Below are 24,463 nucleotides of genomic sequence, written 5' to 3' on the forward strand. Positions count from 1 at the left end.
TAGCCCTTTGTTCAGCATATCCATGTTCTCTGCTGTCTTTGCTCCTGCCCTAATTAGTAGCTGGCTCAATTCTCAGATGAAAAGCTCATAGTACAAGTAGCAGTGGGTAGTATGCATGGTTTCAGGCATCCATCAAGAGTTCTGAAAGACCCTCAAGGATAACAGTCTATTATATCATTTAATCTTTACCACATGTATGAGGTAAGAGCTATTGCCATTTCTGTTTTAAAAAGAGAGGCTCAGAGAGCAAAAATAACCACCTTAAATTATCAAGGCCAAAATTCAAACCCAAGTACCTGTATCTTAGTTGGTGCTTAAAATATAACACAGGAACCACTTGAGAAATTTTACACTGCAAGTAACAGAAACTATGACCCCCAAATGCCTCTAACCCAGAGAGCATTTCACATTTCACATCTCACATCAACGGGTTTGGCAGAAGCGCTAGTTTCAAGGTGAGCTTATGTAATACTATCACCAAGGACACAGGTTCTTTTCACATCTGCATTTTCGGGTCAATTTGGTTTACTAAACTCTGTCTGGTTTTTACTGGCTCTATGCTTTTCGGGATAGCCAGTAAAGCATAGACATAGGTCTAAAATGACAACCTATGTGGGGAATGACAACCTTGCAGCTCTAGTCTTCTCATGAGTGTAACTCAGTTTTCATATCTTCAGCGTCAATATGGTCATTTTACCTACCCTGAGTGCTGTTGTTAGGACCCTGTGAGTTAAGATAAATGAAACATCAAGAACTATGGTCTAGCCCACTGTAAGTTTAATGTATGCATCCACCATTTTTGTTCTTATTATTTTAACAATGTCCAGAAGAAGAAATTCTGGTGCTCATCAACATAGGGAAGCTGTGTAGTCCTTGCACACTTTTTAACATCTCTGCTTGGCAAAATTTGAATTGTAGTAATTCCTGTCCTGAAACAGTTATCAGTTGGAACACTTGGGGACTAAAGGTGGAGCTATCTTTCCCATGGTACAAGGTCACTCAGGGGGAGGGCATAAAAGGAACAGGGTTATGGAAATCTTTCTTCTCCAGCGTGCGTAAGACACAGGAGCTCTTTGAATAGGGGAGCCTGCATAAAGCATGATGAGAAAGTAAGGAGAAAGTCTCATCTCTACCACAGAACTACCATTTGGCTGAAAACTTTGGCAACTTTACCAGAAACAAGAACAAGTTGACCAGCACTATTTTGATTAACTACATGACATTCTCTCTTCCCACTCCCTGCTTCCACTATGTCTCTATAAAAGCTGAACAAAATGCCATTGATCTTTCCAACAAAAGATACCTTTTAAGGTCAAGGGCACATGTACCAAGTCCCATAAACAAGGGGAAAATTGCAGTGTGCATCCTCTTACCTTTAGAGAATAGTTTTTAAAAATCAAAACTAGTAATATATCTAATTTTTTGTGCATCTGTAAGACCAAATACATCAACGAAGGATGGGAATTAATTTGCACCTACAGGACTTCTGATTCATCTGCCAGGGCAATAGATTAGTCCTTTCCTGATAATGAATTAATGGCAGATGTGCAACATTAGCAAGCTATGTGGTTCATTAACCCATGACACCCGCATCTCTGTTATAAAAGTGAGCAACTTTATAGAACACATATTAGTGAGAACATTAACGAAATGATCAGGATTTAATGTTTCCTAATGGGCCATTATATCCTTTTTGTTCTTGAAGTAGATTAAAAAATACATGAATCTGTGGCATAGAGATTAATATCACCCTACAGAGCTGGCATCAGAACACTAATAGATACATGAGGACTTGCTCTCTTTGGCCTGGAAACTGGGATACTAGAACAAAACAGAATAACAGCTGTTAGGGATCATCTCTCAAGAAGTCCAATCAAAATTCACCAATATGCTACTGAAGCTATGCCTGCCAGGCTAAATTAACAAGGAGGCCATATCAAAAGCTGAATTACCCTACTTTTCATTCTGTTTATAAAATAACGGCTGTGAAACAGCTTTCTATCAGGAATTTCACTATAACTGGGACTTGACTAAGGCTGCCAATAATTTCACAGGCAAAATGTGTTGTGTAAAGAAGCTATTTCTCAGTAGCTCATCACACGGCTTCTATTGAGGGTCAACCACACAGAAAGAGTAGACATATTTCTATCTAAAATATTCTCAATACATTCAAACTTCTTCTTCAGTCATTTTCCTATGAGGAGCAGCAGTTGGATATTAAGTTTCTCAAATTTGGAAACGATTTGTTTTTACTGTTGGAACTCTGATTTCTGCCCATAACAGTGACACTTTTTATTTTTTTTAATGTGCAATTTGTTTATTATGAACTACATGTTGTCTTTACAATATTGCTGTGTTTCAAAATGGCTGATTCCTTCAAATTTATGCAGGAGATTAGATGTAGGACATGATTTGTCTTTTTTTCAGCACTGGGGCACAAATCTAGAGCGTTAAGCATGCTAAAGTAAGCACAAACTATATTACTAGGGTAGAGTCACAAGGCTTAAATCTTGGTGGTTTTATGAAGTAGTGGAAAGAGACTACAGTCTACATATACACATGCTCCGATGATGTGAGAGACCTCTCCAGAGCCTGGAAATGTGTTTGGATATCCTGTGTCCTAAACTGAGTTAAATAAGCATATTTTCTTTGTAAAATAGTCTACCTATAATGTTTCATTGTAGGGAAAAAAGCTGTATAATATATAATGCTGAATAATGAATGATGGCGACCTAACTGATTTGCTCATGTGCTAATTTTGAATTCATAATAGGTCAAGTTTAATTTTTAAAGCATCTGATACTAGTACATTCACATATTAGAATCATTAAATAGGAATTTAGATTCATAAATTACTTATAAATATATTTCTGCATGAGTATAAGATTTTAGCCTTATAAATAGAATATCAATGCATTTTAATTAAAAATCGGTGTGGTATTAAACCAGATGGAAAGCATAGAGGTGCAAACACTAAGGTGTCTGATATTTCTAGAGGTGATTTTGTCTCTTTAATTTACGGCATGAATTTTCATGGTTAGCCTAACATGCTTCTTATGAAAAGAGCATGTGAAGTAATTAAAGGACCTTTGGTTGTTATTCTTTGTGGAGCCACGCAACTGTACACATTTAGCAGTAAGTAGTACTTTAACTCACAGGTGAACTTAAGGCACACTGTTTTTTTTGAGGAAACTCTAAGAAATAAAATTTAACCAATTATTTACTCACACGCTGTTAAAAGGTATTTAGTATGTTTTATTTAATTATTGTAGCATTTATTTCTTATCACATTAAAGCAATATATTTGTGCAAATAAGGGATTAGTTACGTAAATATTTGTTTTAACATGTGGTTGAGGTAAACCCTTTCTTTCAGAGTAATTTAGCAGAATAGGAGAAGACAACTCTGAATTCTCATGCCAACTGGGCTTCATAAGGACGGTCATATAAAGCAAACATATCTATTCAATCACTTTTCTTGTTTTCTCTCTTTGCTTGATTTGTTTATAAAGTACTTCCTTGCCCTGTTTTCTATCTCTGATTCTTTTAGTTCATAATTTTCATAGTTTATGCTTAACTATTTCATAGATACAGAGTTGACTATTTGATTTTAAGTTGTACATGTTACTTGATCTAATAACCAAAAATGTATCCAATGAATATTTTTATGCCCAGTGTATTCCTGAGTATAGATAACATGTATATATGGATGAATCATAACAGCTTTTGAGAAATGTAAAACTGGTAGGCAAAAGAGACTAAAAACATAAATTACACAATAACACTAGAAATTCTAGAAAGAAAACAACTCACGGTGGTCATTTTTCTATTGTCCAGAGGTCAGCTTCTTCACAGACTAGCTGCTGCTCTCATGGACAGCTTTCAACAAGATCCATATTAGCAAACAAAACTCAGGCACGTTATTAACTACTAACTGATTCCAAACTGTTAGGCAAGGCTGGACAAGGACAGTAGTTATTTATCATTAAGGAAGCACTGTCATTCCCAGTCTCATCCCCTAAGTCCAAAAATATTACAACATCATGATTACTTCCTAGGTAAATACTAGGCATTAAATGCTTTTCATTATTTACAAGAGCTGTCATTTTATTGGACTATAAGAACCAAGCTCACAATTGTAATCCTAGCTACTAAGAAGGCAGGGTTTTGAGGGATGAGCTTTGAAGCCAGCCAGCCAGGAAAACTCTTGAGACTCTTATGACCAATTAACTAATGAAACTCGGGAAATGGAGCTGTGACTCAATGGTAGAGTGCTAACTTTTGAGCAAAAAAGCTAAAGGACAGCATTCAGGCCCTGTGTTCAAACCCCAGTACCAGCATGTGGTGAACATACTCATAGATAAGAGCACACGTACACACACACACACACACACACACACAGTACAAAAGCTGAAAAATCAAATAACTCATTAAAATTAGAATCTGTCTTCCCTCTAATCTTTCATATCAGCTCTTTGGCAATTCCTACTCGTGTTGACCAAGAACCTTGGTAGATTTTCTTGAGAACTAGCCACCAAGACTTTACCCAACATGAGAAGCCTTGAAAATTTCTGGAAGGACAGTTAGTCCACTGTTGTATGATCATCTGAGATTTGTTCACTTTTTTTCCCTACTTTAAGCATTCATCTGGCTTTGTTCTCAAATGATTTTCAGGAAAAAAAAACTGACAAGAAATAATCCATTTGTCTTATTCTTTGTTTAACAGATAAGTCTCAGCCATCAACCTTAATGTTGGCTTAATCTGATGCTTGGCATATACTTCCATCAGATATATGAATTAGGCTAATCAACAAAAATGCCACAATTCAGACCCAGACACTAAATGAAAGGTCCCATTTATGTATAATTATGACCAAACTGAGTATTTTTCAAACTAAGAAGCTTTAATTCATACATCTCAAGATAGAATCTTTTTTAATAATGATAATCATTATTTAAATGACCCAGAATGCTTTCCTTAATAACTCTGGGTATTTTATGATGAGACAATGGCCCTAACACATTTATGCATTTCCATTAAATTACAGGAACACCTTTATTTCTCTATGTTAATAAATAAATATGCATGATGTGTGACACATTCTATTACAAGCCATTAGGATCTGACAGCAGTATTCATGGTCAGGAGTAAAATAAATAACCAAAGAATACCAAGAAACATTAATTAGCTGCCAGAATTCCCAATGTAATTATGATCTTGTAATTTCAGCTGCTTTTGGTTAATTGTAAATAATACACCAGTCTGACCTACAGAGTCCAGGCTTAATGAATGTCTCCATAAACTTTTCTTTTCTACTTGGCCCATGCAGACATTCTTTTTGTCACAATAGAGATTTCATTCTCTCCTTGCCCCTTTTCCACACGATTCCCTAAAACCAATGATAGCCAAAGCCATCAAGTTATTAGACCTCTTACTGAAAATTGTCTTAATCAGGAAGAAGCTGCTATTTTGATCTTAGATGAAGGATATGATTCTTCACCAAGTTGCCTTGCCCACTAGCAAAAGTGGCTGGTATGTGTTCAGCCTCCTCCCACTTTACTGCACCTCTTCCCCTATATGACATCAGTCCATCCTTACTTGAAATACATTTGTGCAAAATGCATGTTCCCCTTTCTTACTGCATGAGTCATTACTGAAAAAACTGTAACAACCTGTGCTAGTGTCAGAAACAGTATGAAATCATGGGGATGAGATAACTGGAAAGATTTCTTTATTTTATATATTTATATGTATATATTTTTATTGTGAAAATACCATACAGAGGAGTTACAATTACATGGGCAAGGTAATGAGTACATTTCTTATCAATCATCATTGTCTCCTCCTTTGTTTCCCCTTCTCATCTCCCCCCCACACCCCCTCCTCCTGGCCAAAGTTATAAAGTTCGTCTTTCGACATAACGTCTTGTTCATCTCATTGTTGCAATGGGTCCCCCTGTATTCCTAACCTGCAAAGATTTCTTGCCTACATAATTTGTGCCACACATTTTCCGCACTTCTTGTTGGCCTACTCTTTGTTGATAACATATAACAACTAGAATATTAAAATATTACTTCCCTCAAATAAAGGTAGATATACCAGGTATAAAAATTCTTTATGGAAGATGTTCTCAATTATAACATGCAAAGAAAGTGCTGATGTTTTGAATTGAACTTTAAATGTTCTTATGCAGATTGCCTAAAGTATTGTAGTACTGCTACTCTGTCATTGGCCTAAAATGAGAAAATGTGAATTAAGATTTTCAAGGGTTTAAAAAAATGGGTAGATTTCATTTTAATTTTCTAGTTGATTAAGGGTTTCAAAAATGCAGCCTGCTGCACAGGTTGGAGTTGTTGTTATGGTTGTCATTGTTAATGATGTCACTACAATAAAAATGTCAAGGTTTTCATTGTCATTCATTTTCTCCTGGGCAGTCACTACCTTAGAGTGTTTTGAGTCTTTTAGGCATGTTCTGCCTCTAGACATATTTCTTTTCATGAAGGAAACAAGTCTTTGAAGAAAAGATCCTTATGGCAGGAAAAATAAATATTCTGATTGATCAATTTCTGGCAAGTCTCCAAATTGTTTTTTTGAAGTGCCAGACTTCTCCCAAAATGCTGTATTTTATTCCAAAACAGGGTTGGACTCAGGATCAATAGGGTGCTCCAGCATCAGGGATGCTGCAGCACATCCTGGACTACTCATCATTTCATAAGTCTTGGCTCTACAAAAAATCTCTCCTAATACTTATCTTAACTAATAAGCAAGATGCTAAAGGCCTTGCTAGTAGTTAACAAGGTGCTCAATGTGTTGCTGTACGGACTATATCAGTATCTATAAACTACATGATACAAAAATGACTACTGTTTCACACTCACTAACATATCTTAATTGATATAGATGAAACACAAGAGACAGACAAATAGACACACAGACAACAGAGAGAGAGAAAGTGAGAGAGAGAGAGAGAGAGAGAGAGAGAGAGAGAGAAGCTAATTAAGAAAAGATTTAATAGAGGGCCAAGCATTTTTGTATACACTTTAAATCCAGCTACTTTTGAATTGTATATCAGAAGGATTATGGTGTGAGGTTAGTCCAGGCAAAAAGCAAGTGAAATCCTCATTTTAGAAATTAGCCTTGGTGTGGTAGTGTTTACCTGTAATCCTAGCTTCATAGAGGTATAAGTAGGAAGATTATTATTCAAGATGGGCCTAGACAAAAACCCAAGACTCTATATTAAAGCAGAGAGAGAAAAAACAATTTATGGATGTGGTTCAGGTTGTACAGCACTTGCCTAGCAAACACAAAGTCCTATGTTTAAACCCCAGTACCATGTAGAAGGAAGGAAAGAAGGAAGTAGGGAGGGAAGGAAGATAAATGGAAGGCAGGCAGGCAGGAAGGCAGGCAGGCAGGAAGGCAGGAAGGCAGGAAAGGAGGAAGGAAGGAAGGAAGGAAGGAAGGAAGGAAGGAAGGAAGGAAGGAAGGAAGGAAGGAAGGAAGGAAGGAAGGAAGGAAGGAAGGAAGGAAGGAAGGAAGATATGAAATATTATACACTCTGATGAATAGAGAACAATGACTATAAATCACCTTTCTGTTGAAGAGATGAGCACTGATTAACGTATGCATTCCTTCTCAGAGATCTTGTAGCTTAATGAGATTCCTAAATTTATAATGATCTCTATGTATAGTCTATCTGTATAGTGAGATTATTGTCTTCATCAAGAGGAAATCTGCACTGCTCTAAGACTCCTTGTGTTGGGACAAAGGAGAACAGGGCAAGACAAAACAATGCTTCCTGTCTCTGATCTTATGGCCACTGCTCCAGGACTCCCGAGGGATTTGAGAGAACAGTGGGAGGTGAGCAAACATCTGCAACTTGTAGAAAACCTTTTTTTCCTTGTAAATATGAAACTCTCCTTCGTCAGTTTTTCAGTTGGCCCTTCACTTACCATGTCTCCTATGTTGACCTTTCTTTATGGTGACCTCGTGCTGTTGGAACTTCAGATACTGAAAATACAGCCACAATAATCTGCCCATTATCCCTTGAAGAAACAATCTGGAAGTAACTTAACTCATGTAGAAGGCTTATGTTGTGAATAGAGGCAGGTCTGTGAAGGGGAGCAGACTTTCTACTTTGGATGGTAGTATGTAATTTATCTAGTGCCCATGGAAAAAAGTATGGATGTTTTGTTTAAAAAGCAGCCACAACTTGTAAAGACAACAACTGGGGGAAAAAAAAACAAGAGAGATTCATTTAAGTCATTGTCTGTGAAACTTCCTAGTTCCAAGAGGCGTTCTACAGCCAACCACCCAAGATGGTCATTGGCCACTTGAGATTGAAGGGAACAGAACGGAGCCCAGGCCCTACGACATGTCTCCTCTCAGTAAATATTGCAACATCAGACTCTTCCCAGACTTCATAATTATTTGAGAAAAGGAAGCAATAAGGAAAAGCATTCTTCTTTAACAGAGCATTTAAAAACCACACTAGTAGCCACATTTGTACATCATAAATACAAATATTGTTCTATTTATCCAGCTACTTTTCATAAAGGAAACAAAAGAAAGGATTATTTGGCTTTTCTTCTTTTTCTTTTTTTTTTAAATTCTATCACATTAAAATAAACTTTTTTCCCAAGCAAGTAAATTTTTATACCTAAGCTGAAAAATACACAAGGCTATTCTTTCCAGATGATAAATGTAAGGAAAACAAATATGAACAGAAAAACCTCTGTTGTGCAAATTAGGTAAAATGTGTGCAGACATGCATATGCATGCATGATTTATGAATACATCAAACTAAATGTAATGCATTAGTGCCAGCATGAAGCACAAAGGTGCACAATTTTATGGTCTCAAAATCCCAATTAGCATAAAAGGCATACATTGTAAACAAGTAATTATTGATTAACACAAAGCCAGAGGAGCCAGATGTGTTGAATGGGATGGTAATTAACTTAGTAAACTACAGAGATTTAACATTTATAGATTATGAATGAAAGTTACATTGTTTTAATAAAATGAAATCATCTGTAAGCAAATCTCATTGTTTTCAGATACAGCAATAACAATGTAAATGTAAATAATCTGTTAATGTACTATATATATATATCTACATATTATATATACATGATCCAGCATAATAAATTTGGAACATCCCTGGCATAAGAAATTTTCAGTATTGAAATGCTCAAAGCTTTAGAAGGGTGTTTTCAGACACATCCCTGATTCTGTACTGTGGACCTGGTCTTATAAGTAGTAGACAAAGTGACATAAAGAATGACATGTCACCAGGCAGCAGTGGCTCATGCCTGTAATCCTAGCTATTCAGGAGGCCGAGATCTGAGGATCATGGTTCAAAGCCAGCCCAGGCAGAAAAGTCCCTATAAGACTCTTATCTCCAATTAACCACTCAAAAACCTGAGGTGGAGCTGTGGCTCAAAGTGGTAGAGTGCTTACCTTGAGCAAATTAGCTCAATGTCAGCTCAAACATGTAAACACACAATTAAAGATGAATACTGAAAGACATAGGAGACTATAGGTAAATTAATATTTTAAAAATGTAAGGTTTGGTATAAATTGCAAGTTATTCTTGACTTCTCAATGCATTCCCCTAAGCCCTTCAAGAGGGTTCTGCAGCACTGATCCCGATATCCAAGATAGTGGAGCAACTTAAGTGTCTTAATGGACTGATTAGTGGATAAAGAAAGTGGGTTGGGTATTTATACGCAATGGAATAATATTTAAACAAAAGGTTTCCCCAGCTCACAGCACACATCCACACCCCTATATAAAAGGCACTATGAAAAACGTGAGTGACTCCTATAATGGAATATTTTAAGTTTAGTTGGTCTGTCATTGGAAGCATGACATATGGAAGACAATGCAGGTTTGTAATTGGCTTACAATATGGTCAGGCAAGTTGGAGAATTGATTATCTAAAGGTAATGTGGCACCCACCCATATGAGGACAGAACATGACGCCAAATTACCAGAAGCTTTGGGACACATTGGAGGGGTTTACTGTCCACCAAGGCGAAGGGCCTAGGGATAAGTTAAAAGAAAGTGACATCTGTGCTGACACCTGAAAGAAAGTGGGAGGGAACCGTAACCGGAATAATGAGGAGTCGAATGCAGAGACTGAGAATAGAGGTGAATGATGAAAATGAAAAGCAGTGTTTTCTGAAAACAGAACTGCAGCCGTGATCATCAATAGCTGTAAAACACTTGGGACATAGAAAGAGCCTGGGTCCAGAGCGTGGATTGTGTGGGGAAGTAAACTGAATATGGAGGGATGGTTAGAAGCAGAGTTAGGAAAGAACCTTTCAGTCGTGTCAAAGAGTCAATCCTTTATCTATCTGTGGGCAATAGGAAACATTGACATAGTGTAAAAAAAAACAACTTATTCTGGAGATAATAAGGGAAATGATTTGGCGGACAAGAATTGATTTTAGAGTTGATTGAAATGGTAAGATTTTTATCTTCATATTTACTTTAAACTATCTGAATCCTTACTAGAAAATAATAGTAGAAGTCTGGGCATGGTGACACATAACTATAACCCCACTTCCTGGGATGCAGAAATAGAAGAATTGTGGATCAAGGCCAGACAGAATATAAAATTAGCAAGATTACATCCCACAAAACAAGGAGAGAAGGAAGATGTGGCTGACTGCAAAGTACTTCATGTACATATATGAAAATAGAATTCCACCCAACTTTGTTTTTGCCAACTCCAGAATTTTTATTTGCCTGTTTATTATCTTTAAATAATCGTACAAAAGAGGTTTCACCATGTCAATTTATGAGTGCAATGTATCTTGATAAGTGCTACACCTTCCATCATTCTTCCTATACCCTCAATCTATCTCCAATTTTATTTTAAAAAGGGAGGAGGATTTTAAAAAAATTGCAATTGAAGAGATGAATGTAATCAAAATATATGATATGCATGTTTGGAAATACCACAATGAAATTCCTTCTAATAGTTAATATATGCTAGTAATGAAAGAAACACCCACACACCCAAAGAGGTTGACACATCCCAGTAATCCGATTGACGTAGAGACAGAAGTAGATTAGTTGGATCCAAGCCAACATAAGCAAACAGCAGGACTCCATCTGAAAAAAATAACTAAAACAAAAAAGAATGGAAGCATTACTCAAATAGTGGACCCCCTGCCTAATAAATGAAAGGCACTGAGTTAAAACCCAAATATCATCTCAAAAATACAGCAATAATTAAAAGAATAAAGAGAAAGAGAGAAAGAGTAGCTCTTTGATTAATGAGAAATTATATAGTAGTATACACTAAAGAAGTAAGTATCTGAGCTGTGAGCAGCACTAAGACTTTGACTAGAGTTACTGTGAATAATGTATGGGCAACCATGCCAAAACACATAATAAATATGGACTCCGGAAACCTTTTTGTGTAATTCAAAGATTTGAAGACCATGAGGACAAATTTGGAATCACAGTAGTAGGGAAGCACTCATGAACATTTAATATTTACTTGCATAACTATGAGAGATAGTTAAGGATTCTGGAATAAATTTCCAAGTCACAACTCTACAGTTGTGAAAAGATATGTTGCACCAGCTTCTCCACGTGTTCACAGTTCCTGTAGCTACTGTTCTGTTTTCTAATTACCACCACTCCCAAATCTCATTAAAAAGAAAAATAATGACCAAATCCTTTCCCTCAAAGCCTTAACAGGCTTGCTAGAACTTTGCTCACACCTCCCACATCCTGCTAGATTTCATTTTCTAGCTGTTCTTCTCTCCTCGAGCTATTTTCTCTTTGCTCTACCAACTGTCCTTTGGCAATCATATATGTGGGAAAAGAAATTATTTTCCCCTCTAACCTTGTGAGTTCTTAGCTGAAACCCTTATAACAAATTGACAAAAGAAAAACAAATACGCATTCACTGACATGTATATTTCACATATACATGGGAGATACTCAAGAAATTGGTAATTCTCAAGGAGTTGGCTTAGAATTCAGGTTTAAATATTATCATCAGGTGAAAACAAACAAAAAACCCAAAGGAGTAGAGAAGACCTGATAGGAAAAATTTTAAAAACTAAAGCTAGTTAATAAACATTGCTTTGTGTATTACTTGGTCACTCTTCCCTTTCTGAAAAAGACTTAAAACCATCTCAAATGACCAACCTTTATCTTTGCAAGAAGATATGGAAGAGGGATATAGGTGGAATTTGTATCCTGCTTTTAGTAACTAGCAGGAGATATAGGGCAAGTAAAAGAGATTTTGTTCTCAGTGACATGTTTTATTCTGGTATCTTTCACATATGTGTGCACAAATTCAAATACCGTTGTCTATGATTTTTAATTCTAAAAATTAAAATGTTTAGCTACATCAGCTTTCTTACTCAAGGATTTTTTTAATTATCATGTAACATTAAAGAGAGACTACTCTGAAGAGGAAATAAGAATGACCAATAGACACATGAAGACATGCTCAATTTCTCTAGCCATAAAAGAAATGTAAATCAAAACAACGTTGAGATACCACCTCACCCCAGTTCGAATGGCTATAATCAAGAACTCTAATAACAACAGACGCTGGAGGGGATGTGGCCAAAAGGGAACCCTACTGCATTGTTGGTGGGAGTGTAAACTTGTTCAACCACTTTGGATAGTAGTATGGAGGTTCCTCAAAAGATTCCACATAGAGATCCCCTATGACCCAGCTATTCCACTTTTGGGCATTTACCCAAATGATCACAAACAAGGCCATACTAAAGCTATGTTTAGCACAACTATGTTTATTGCAGCATTGTTCACCATAGCTAAGATATGGAACCAACCTAGATGCCCCATAGTAAATGAATGGATCAAGAAAATGTGATATATATGTGTATATGTATATCACACATATACATATATATGTATATATACATATATATTATATGGTGTATACATCCATACTATATATTGTATTATATATATATAATATATATATATATACACACAATGGAATTCTATGCCTCCATCAGAAAGAATGACACCACCTCATTTGTTAGGAAATGGAAAGACTTGGAAAAAATTATATTAAGTGAAGTAATCCAGGCTCAAAATAACATAGGTCCCATGGTTTCCCTTATCTACAATAACTAGTATATATCTAGGACAAGAGGTCAAAAGCTATGTATACATGACCATATAACCTGATGCTAAACAAAATGAACCCCACAAAAGGGACACAAGAGATTTTATCTTTTCTTGTTGTTCTTGTTAATGTACTTATAATGTATTATGTGATTTTTTTGTTTCTTTTTTTGTTCTTCCCCCATGGTACAACTCCTGTTGTCACTGTATTTGATTCCCGTGTCCTGCATCTTGTATATACATTTTTCTAATTTGAGGAGGGGAAGGGAAATAACAAAATGCTGAAATAAGTATGAAAATACAGGATGACGCATTGTAACAATGAGATGTCCAAGACACTATGTTGAAAATGAACTTTACAATTTTGCAGGGGAAGGGGGAGAGAGGAGTTGGGGAGGTGTGGAGAAAAGGGATGGTAGGGGAAAAATAAAGGAGGGCTATCAATGTTCAATAGGAAATGAATTCATTACCTTGCTCATGTAACTGTAACCCCTCTGTACAGTATCTTTACAATAAAAATATATATTAAGAAGAAAAGAATAAAAAGAGAAATGACCTTCAAACTAGTTAAAATTATTTTTACTTCTATTATTATTTTTACTTTAGTTGATCTATGATTCAGCATTTGCCCATCTTTTTCAAACCTACGTGGTAACTCAAAATATCAACCAAATGAGTGGTCCACTGCAATTATGCATTTGTTTATTTATGTTAAAAATACTTTCAGTCTTCTGTAGGATGCATTTCCACTGGCATGCCTTGTTTCAAAAACTCAGTTGTCATTTGTTATGGTTTTGTTTGTGTTTGAAATCCAAAACTGAAAGGCATAGAAATCAGACACAAGCAAAACAAAATTTCATACCATAGTTTAGAATTTGAGTATGATTTTATGCTATTGATATTCAATTTCAAAATTTTATAGTCATTTGCAAAGAAGAGTAAAGTTTATGTATGGAGTCCTAGTGATTAAGGGAGAATAATGCTGGGCGAGCTCTGGGTGCAATACATACATATCTATCTGTCTACCTATCTATCTATTTATACACACACATATGATTAGTTCATAAATTATCTTGTGTTTCATTTGTGTAACATAAAGTTGAGTCAAAGTTATATTGAACTTACAGAAAAGTTGTCTGGAGATGAATGCTTAAAGAATTGGAATTGCTATGAATTTTGAGCCCATGCTAATTCATTCTGAGCTAATGAATTCTATCAAGATTAAAATAGCATTCAGCTTCTCTATAGTGATCAAGAATAACTGTAAGAGATTAAAGCTGATGACCAGAAAAGGGAGCAATCAAGGTGCCTCTCTAAACTTTGCCTGTAGGTAAATTGCCTCATCTTAAACTGACAGCAGCAGCTAAAGCAATTATTTTTCTATAATATTTTCCCTTCAGAAGGTAACTGCAAATGATACTTGTAGAATATCAACAATTTCCCAAAATGAAGAGAAACGTTTTATTATCAATAAAGCGCTGTTACTGTGAAAGTAATTGAATAGCAAATCAATAACCAAAAAAAGAATGTATGATGCCTTATTATTAATGTAATGGGAGACATAAAATTATTTTGGCTTGTTCAAGATGAGTTAAATCTGAGCATTCAGAAGATCATTTTCCACTAACCTTCAATGGGAATGCTTCTAACTCACGAATCTCTTGCCATATATGGCAGAAAATGAAAGGCAGGCCCCCTTCCTGCCCTTACTCCAAGGTCTACATTGATGACTTTCAGTATGAGCCAGTTACAAGTTCAAAGGCTTTCCATTTTCCACTGCATTTCTTAAGTTTTCAGGATTACAACCTGAATTTCAAGAACTGAGCAGTATTCCATGCCATTAGGTAGAGACAGTCCTCAAAGAAGGCTTCAAAGTACTTAGAGTATTATGTGGGTTGCATAGTTGGCCTGTAGGCTCTGACTTCTTCAGGAAGGCCACGAAGGTTCTTGTCCCAGCATAACCCCTAGCAGGAATGACAGCAGAGCTTGCTCAGACTCTGGGGCTTAGGAAGACAACAGAAATTGACCCTGTTGCTGCGCCTCCAGCCCATGGCACTGTGACCTGGGGCAGTGACATCACCATCAGGCACTTTTCAGCATCACCCCACCCCCACCCCCAGTTCTGCTTCACATAGGCTGTAATAATCTTTATCTGCACAGCAATATCCTTTTTTCTCATCTGTTCTTTTCAACTAACTGCTCATGACAAATATATATATTTATATACATACTATGCATAAATTAAAATATATGTGTGACATGCATGACATATATATTTATATATGTATAAATATGTACAATATTATAATATATGCATATATTATACATATGTATATATACATATATTACAATTACAATATATACACATACATATATATATGTATATATATTACAATCTTAGACTATCATAGTTGACATTACAGAAATACAAGTTGAGTAGCACTGCTTAGGACAAAAAATGTTACATATTTCAGTCATATCAGAACAATATTGGAATATTTGTATATACATGGATTATCTTCAAAACTGGAGCTAAGCCTAAACACAAAATTATTTGTTTCATGTACATGGCTTGAAAGCAATTTTATACAAGTTTTTAGTGTTGACTGTGTTCTGTCCTGTGAGATCAGTTGTGGAATTTTGCATGTGCGCCTCCATATTGCAACTCAAAAAGTTTCACACACAGACATGAAACATTCTAAACATCAGTTGTCTAGATTAGAGATACTGAGCCTATGCCAAAGGTCATCTTTCAGAATCCTAGGCTGTTAGAAGGAAATGTACTCATTACTGTACTTATGCAACCTCTCCATACATCACCTTTACAATAAAAAAAGAACTTTGGAGACATTTTGACATATAAAAATTAAGCAGTGATACCATAGCTAAGATATGTAACCAACCCAGATGCCCCTCAGAAGATGAATGGATCAAGATAATATGGTATATATACACAATGGAATTCTATGCCTCCATCAAAAAGAATGACATTGCCCCATTTGTTAGGAAATGGAAAGACTTGGAAAAAATTAAGTGAAGTAAGCCAGGCCCAAAGAAACATAGGTCCCATGATTTCCCTTATTTGCAATAACTAGTATATGTCTGAGACAAGCAGAAAAGGTCAGATAAGAGGATGTTAAGTGAAATGAACCCCAAGATAAGGATACAAGTGGTTCTTTTCTTTCTTGCTATTGTTTCTAATGTATTTATAAGGTACCATGATATTTTTTTGTTGCTTTGTATGTCCCTCCCCCACAGTATAACCCCTGTTTTCACTGTATTTGATGTTGGTATAATTTGTGGAGGGGAAGGGAAAAAAATTGTTTAAATAGGGATACAGTGCAACAATGAGATGTACAAGACGCTATATCGAAAAACAAACTTTACAATTTAGGCATGGGAGGAGTATAGTTGCGGAGGTGGGAGGGAAGGGATGGTGGGGGAAAAACAAAGGAGGAGGCAACAATGCTTCATAAGAAATGTACTCATTACCTTGCTCATGTAACTGTAACCCCTCTGTACAGTATTTTTACAATAAAAACGTATTTAAAAAAATTAAGCAGTGGCTACTTTGGTCTGTTTCCTGTGGTGTTATTGTGTGTGTGTGTGTGTGTGTGTGTGTGTGTGTGTGTGTGTGTGTGTGTGTGTGAAAATACCATACAGAGGGGTTACAATTACATGGGCAAGATAATGAGTACATTTCTTACCAAGCATTGCTGCCTCCTCCTTTCTTTCCCCTTCCTATCCCTTCCCATCCCCCCCACCCCGCACCCCGCCATTCCTATTCCTCCTGCGCCCCTCCCCCACCACCAATGTGGTATTATTTTTTGGAGACAGCTAAGAAGGAAAGACCTGGCTCCCTTCAGATGGGAAGAGTGGTCAGCAGTTCAGACATGCTGACCAGGTAAACGTCAGGTAGTGAGATAGGGTGAAAGATACAGCTCAAAGTACAAGGTACCCAGGATCAAGTCCTTCCCACCACTAACAGCTGTGAGCTTCCTTAGGAAAATTATTTACCTTTCTCTGACTCACTTTTTTTTTGGATTGCTGTGACAAATTACCACAAATGTGATGTTAAACAACAGAAATGTATTCTGTCATAGTTCTAGGAGTCTGAAATGAGTTTCACTGAGTAGCATTTGTAATATTCGGAAAGCTGAGTTGTCTCTCAAACTTAAGAGAATCATTCCTTGCTGCTTCTGCTTCCTATGGCCAATAACATTTCTTAGCTGGTGACTGCACTACCCAAATCTCTGCCTCTGCAGTCACATTGCCTTTCCCTCTTTTTCTTTGCCTCTAATCAGAAGGCATGCAATCACAGTCAGGACCTACACAGATAATTCAGGATAATCTCCCCATCTCATGATCTTAACTGAATCACATCAGCCAAACCCTATATTGTAATCTGAGGTAAAATCACAGATACCAGGGACCAGGATATAAAAATCTATTAGGTGAGCAATTATTCATTATAGAGAAGTTAAATTGATATTATGTACATGAACATAAAAGAATATACAGTTGTTTTCCATATTTTTATGTTTCCTATCCATAAATTCAACCAATCCGTGATTGAAAATGATAAAATAGGAAAACAATTCTATCTGTACTGAACATGTACAGATTTTTTTTCTTCTCATTCTTTTTTTTCTGTCAGTCCTAGAGCTTAAACTCAGGACCTGCATACTTGAATACTCAGGACCTTGAATACTATTGGCTCAAGGCTAGTGGTCTACCACTTTGAGCCACAGCTTCACTACCTGTTTTTGAGTGGTTAATTGGAGTTTCACAGGGACTTTACTTCCCTGGTTGGCTTCAAACTGCAATACACAGATTTCAGCCTCCTGAGTAGCTAGGATTATATAAGCATGAGCGACCAGTGCCTGTCTTCATTATTTCTTAAACAATGCAACAGAACAATTATGTATATGATGTTTTCCCTATATCCTTTATTAGGCATGTTAAGTAGTCTGGAGATGATTTTGTGTATGGAACTTGTACATACAGACTCTTTACTATCTCAGTAGTTCCTAGACCCAAGACCCCATGAAACCCAGAAACAAGTGTAATCATGTAATTCACTTATAGCAATGCCTACTAGGCAATAAAGCACTCAATTAGTCAAAGATGGTTGTAATATCAATAACAATGCTACAACAACAAGAATGAAGCAAAAAGGTTTCAAAATGCGTGTGTGTGTGTGTGTGTGTGTGTGTGTATGTGTGTGTGTGCACACGCATGGTGTACGAGTAAGTACTCAGGGCTTCTTGCTTTCACTCACCTTATTTGCTTACACAGCTTGTGCTCTACCACTTAAGCCAGGCCTTTAGTCAAGCATTTCACTAGTTAAAGGAGATGGAGACTCACACTTTTTGTCCAGGCTTTTAAACCTAGTCCTTTCTTCTCAACCTCTTTAATCTCAGTTTTAGCCAGGATACACCACGGGCACCCAGCTGGGAAATAAATGAACATATGTGGAAGGTCTCACATCAGAATTCTTGATGTGGGTTAATTTTACCACATTAAAATCATTCACAGAATATATCACTACATTGCATAAATTTGACCTGACAGTGTATACCACGGTGTACACACACACACACACACACACACACACACACACACACACACCATGTTTAGCTTTGACTTTTGTTTCATTTCAGATGAAAACCATGTCAGCAGTTTCATCTATCCTGAATTCTTCCCAAGTTTAAAGCCAACGGTGATGTGATATAATTCTGTCCTTTGTTCTCTTGTCTCCTGCCCACTTAGGATACAGACCTGATGACCTTCAACATCTCTGTGCACCGCTCATGGTGGAGGGAACACGGGCCTGGTTGTGTCCGGAGAGTGCTGCCTCCATCAGCACATGGCATGATGGATGACTACACATATGTCTCTGTCACAGGCTGCTCCCTCAGCTTCCAATACATGGAGGTCATCCACAGTGCTGTCCAAATACTGCTCTCTGTAAGTCTCGCTTTGGTGTCATTATCTGATCAGGACTTTTTTCTTCCTGGTATCTTGTATCTACCTACCTGATAAGTAGTGCCATGAATAAGCACAAGAAAGCATTACTGTGGTTACGGCTGTGATTGTGGTGTCAATAGTCATATATACTGGCAGCTTACATCTTTTTCTTCTTGGTAATCAATGATATGCTATAGTTGCTAATTTAGATACAAGCCACACAACTCAATGAACTAATATTACCATTTCCCATATTATCCACTAGCTACCTCAGAAATGACTACTAATGCATATTCTTCTAATGCATATTTCTTCCAGAGAAAGAACAATGGAAACATCCCCCTCCCCCTGCCATTTGTTCAATCTAAGAAACCTCATTTCAAGTAAAGACTACTTACCAAATAATAATAATAACAACAACAACAACAACAACCCAAATTCCCCTCGATAGATTAATGGCTCAAGAAAATGTGATATATATATATATATATATATATATATTAATTCTATACCTCCATCAGAAAGAATGGCACCGCCCATTTGTTAGGAAATGGAAAGAGTTGGAAAAAATTATATTAAGTGAAGTAAACCAGGTGCAAAGAAACATAGGTCCCATGGTTTCCCATATCTGCAATAACTAGTATATGTCTAAGACAAGCAGAAGAGGTCAGAAGCTATGTACATATGACCATATAACCTGATGCTAAGCAAAATGAACCTCAGGATAGGGACACAGAGATTTTATCCTTCTTGCTGTTCTTGTTATAATGTACTATGTGATTTTTTTTGTTTCTTCGTATGTTCTTCTCCCATGGTACAGCCCCTGTTGTCACTGTCTTTGATTCCAGTGTCCTGCGTCTTACATATATATTTTTCTAATTTCGGGAGAGGAAGGGAAATAACAAAATGCTGAAATAAGGATACAGGATGACCCATTGTAACAATGAGATATACAAGACAGTATGTTGAAAACAAACTTTACAACTTTGTGGGAGGGGGGAGGAGTCAGGGAGGTGGGGAGGAAAGGAACGGTAGGGGAAAAACAAAGGAGGGGGTAACAATGGCTCGATAGGAAATGGACTTGTTACCTTGCTCATGTAACTATAACCTCTCTGTACAATATCTTCACAGTAAAGAATATATATATTAAAAAACAAAAAATAAACCTTCCAGAGATGCTTAGCATTGCTGTCTGGATACAGTTCCACATAGAATAACAAAAAACAGAATTTTCTTAATTAGATCACAGAAAGTGTATTGGTTTGGTTCTATGAAATTTTTTTGTATCAGACTGACTTATCCACAGTTTGGCCACTTGTGCTGGATGATTAGTTTAAAGTAATTTTATATTCAAGAGTGATATGTGTTTGAGACACACCAAAGACTTGTCATTGTTTTGATCAAAATAGAATAGAGCTATTATCATCCACACTTTCATATATCTGGCTAGATTTAAACTAAGAGATGAAACCTCAATAATGAACAAGAGATATAAAAGGGGTATGTGAGTGAAGATTGTACTTTAGAGTTGTTTCTGGAAGAACTTTAGAAACCCTTGCTATTATTTACAATATCCATTATCTACTATTATGAAATAAATGACTCCAAACTGTAGTTATCTAAAACAGTATCTGTTCTTTGCGTAGAGTTCTGTGGGCTAGGAATATGGGCAGTTAGCTTCATATAAAAGATTCTGATTCAGGGGGTGGGAGGGGGGGATGGGAAGGGATGGGAAGGGGAAACAAAGGAGGAGGCAACAGTGCTTGATAAGAAATGTACTCATTATCTTGCCCATGTAATTGTAACCCCTCGGTACAGTATTTTCACAATAAAAAAAAAAGATTCTGATTCAGATCAGGTGAACCATCTAACCAGAGTTCTAAACAGATACCTACCTGATCTAAGCTATCCAAGTGGCCTCACTCATCTGTCCATGCTGGCTGTTGACTCTCATTTGCCTCAACATAGTTTCTCATTCTGCAAAAGCTCTCCTACAGTGAGGCAGCCAGGTTCTATATAAACCTCAACTAAGCAAGCTTTCATTGGGAATGTTTGCTGTTGTCCCATTGGCTACAGGGAGCCATATGGCTAGACCCAGAATCAATAAAGAAGGGCATTATAGAGAGACAAGAAGTCATGGTTCATTTCAGGTGACCAATGTAGTGTTCTTACCTCACTTATTCAATTAGTTAAATTACTATTGTCTGACCTGCATGTCTCATGTTTTAGAGAATGTCTGAATTACAATTTTCTAGAAAGATTAAAAGCATAAGAAAAAAAAGCAAAGATCTTTAGTGTTCTTGTTTCAAAAAGGCAAACTTAACATTGAATTCAAGGAAAGAGATTATAGCTCCATGCCAATAATTTCCTCTCAGACATATAACAGGGTGTCTGAACAGGATATTATAGGAGTCTATAATAACATTTCCATGTATAAATGTAATGTACTACCATTTTTCTATATATGATTGTCTTCTCTTATTGCTAGCCTTTCTATAATTTAGCAGCTACATATGAAATGTAAAATACATGTTTTTAAATCCCTACTTTTAAAAAATGTGGAAGCTAATTTTTTTTATTTTTTGTTTTTTATTGTGAACATACTGTACAGAGGGGTTACAATTACATGGGCAAGATAATGAACACATTTCTTATCAAGCATTGTAGCCTCCTCCTTTGTTTACCCTTCACATCCCTTCCCACCCCCCACCACCCACCCAATCCTCCCCCCCCCCCACCAAAGTTGTAAAATTCATTTTCAACATGACAACTTGTACTTCTCATTGTTGCAATGGGTCCACCTGTATCCTTAAACGACTTGTTTTTCCCCTTCTCCTCCACAAATTATACCGACATCAAATATAGTGAAAGCAGGGGTTATACTGTGGGGGAGGGACATACAAAGCAACAAAGAGATAACCTTATAAATGCGTTAGAAACAAATGCATGAAAGAAAAAAAACATTTAAATACATATCTAAGGGTTCATTTTCTTAACATCACATTATCTGACCTTTTCTGCTTGACTCATACATATACTAGATATTGCAAATAAGGGAAACCATGGGACCTATGTTTCTTTGGGCTTGGCTTACTTCACTTAATATAATTTTTCCAAGCCTTTCCATTTCCTAACAAATGAGGCAATGTCATTCTTTCTGATGGAGGCATAGAATTCCATTGTGTATATATACCACATTTTCTTGATCCATTCATCTACTGAGGGGCATCTGGGTTGGTTCCATATCTTAGCTATGGTAAATAATGCTGCAATAAACATAGTTGTGCTGGTAGCTTTAGTGTGGTCTTGTTTGTAAACATTTGGGGAAATGCCCAAAAGTGGGATTGCTAGGTCATAGGGGAGCTCTATGTGAAGTCTTTTGAGGAACCTCCATACTGCTTTCCAAAGTGGTTGAACAAGTTTACACTCCCACCAACAATGAAATAAGGTTCCCTTCTGTCCACATCCCCTCCAGCATCTGTTGTTGTTAGAGTTCTTGATTTTTGCCATTCTAACTGGGGTGAGGTGGTATCTCAATGTTGTTTTGATTTGCATTTCTTTTATGGCTAGGGAGGTTGAGTATTTCTTCATGTGTCTATTGGCCATCTGGAAGCTAATTTTTTTAAAAAAATATTTCAGACTACTTAAGGTATAAAGAATTTTCACCATGTACTAAATGCCAAAGGTTTTTGTTAATTTTTTGTATTAAAAGGTTTGTTCAGAGTTGTACATATGTAGAGAAATCTTTTTACATTGCTAAGCCTCTTTGTAGAGTCATAATTGTATGGTGTTCAATGCTTTACAGTGTAGAAAACTGGCACAGGATCAGAAAGCCAAATTTATAGCAATGTGAAGGCATCTGATAAGGAGCTGGACTGTCTCATAAAAGCATAACTAAAGGGAAATCTAAATAAGCTGTATACGTTCCCACCAAAAAGTCCTTGTCACTTAAATATGAATTTCTCCATATTCATAGCTGCCAGCATGCATATATGATTCTAACTCTACTATTCAGCCTTCAGGATTAAAAGGATTAGGCACTGCTCTCTGAGGTTTCTTGTGTACACATCTGCCAGACAAAAATTTTAATATTTTATCTTTTTACATTAGCATACAATACATTGTGATTTTGTTTCACAACTATGAAATTGCATTAGTCCACCCAAACCCTCAGAAGATATATCCTAAGACCCAGCCCCCAGTGTATACTCAAACTACAGATATTTCTAAATCTTACAATACACTATGGTTTCTTTTTCTATACATTTATACCAATGAAAAAGTTCAATTTATAATATAAGCACTGGACGATACTAACAATAATACCACGTAGATCAGAATAACTTTAGCATGTCAGAATTTTTCTTTCCTTACATCAAGAATGTTCTCCTTTTAAATTTAGTGTGGGTTTTTTTGTTTTTTTGTTTTTGTTGTGGGGTTTCTTTTGAGCCATCACTAGGATGACAGGCAGTTGTTACCAGGTCCAGCTTACCTTTTGTGGAGACAGAGTATCCCAAACTTTTCATCTCCATCTGGTGTGGAACCATGATCTTCCCTTGTTAACCTTCCTAGAAGCTCAGATTACACATGGGAGTTACCAGAGCCTGGCTTAGAGCTTCTTTAAGTGCATTATAACATATGAAGTCACTCACTGCTCAAAATAACCCACAAGGTACCTATTATTATAAGCATTTTACAGACAGGAAAATGGAGACTAACATAGAGATTAAGCAATTTTCTTGAGGCCACAAATTTGTAAGTGTGTGGACCTCAAACCTACATAGACAGACTCAAGAATTGGTTCTCTTCCCCATCACAACACAGCCTCTCAGCATGGGAAAGGAGCAGCTCTTGCTTCCTTGAAACCCATTTTCAAGTTCAAGAAATCCCTCAAATCTGGGAGACTGAGAATCTTGTTTTGTTCACAGAGTTGACTTGACAGCATTTGAAGATAACAAAAAGTATGCTTATCTGAGTATGTTTATAAAATATTTATAAATAGAATAATATACAATATCACCTTTCACCCTTGAAAACATTTCCCAGTCACCTTTTCCTTGTTTAAAAGTAGAAAGCTTCAATATGTCTAAAATGCTAAATGTATCAGACTTGTTTTCCCTCTGCTGGGCTTTCTAGGTAATTGGATGAGAAAGGAAGTCATAGACTCTGCTACCCCAAGTTCTTCCTAGATTACCCTCTCCAAGAGATTCAATTTTATATGAAATACATGACTTCCATCTTTACCAAATCTTGAAGCATTTGTAAAAAGTGCTTGCTTCACAGAAACAACGTTGTAGATGACTTACTCCCTACACACTATCTCTAGTTACTGTAATTTAGTTTCATTCTCATAAAAACTGAATCA

The 24,463-nt window shown here is 36.5% G+C and overlaps 1 protein-coding gene across 1 annotated transcript in view; it reads left to right on the forward strand.

Annotated features, from left to right (window-relative positions):
• The window catches only part of Nkain3 (sodium/potassium transporting ATPase interacting 3), a 280,286-nt gene that overhangs the window by 128,037 nt on the left and 127,786 nt on the right, over window positions 1–24,463 (forward strand). Inside the window, exon 3 of the mRNA XM_042666127.1 lies at window positions 18,901–19,098. Within this exon, the coding sequence (XP_042522061.1) occupies window positions 18,901–19,098 (198 nt within the window). The remainder of the gene's footprint in view (window positions 1–18,900; window positions 19,099–24,463) is intronic.

Source organism: Dipodomys spectabilis, unplaced genomic scaffold, assembly GCF_019054845.1.
Source record: "Dipodomys spectabilis isolate Male_0828 unplaced genomic scaffold, ASM1905484v1 ptg000015l, whole genome shotgun sequence".
Classification (NCBI taxonomy): Eukaryota; Metazoa; Chordata; class Mammalia; order Rodentia; family Heteromyidae; genus Dipodomys; species Dipodomys spectabilis.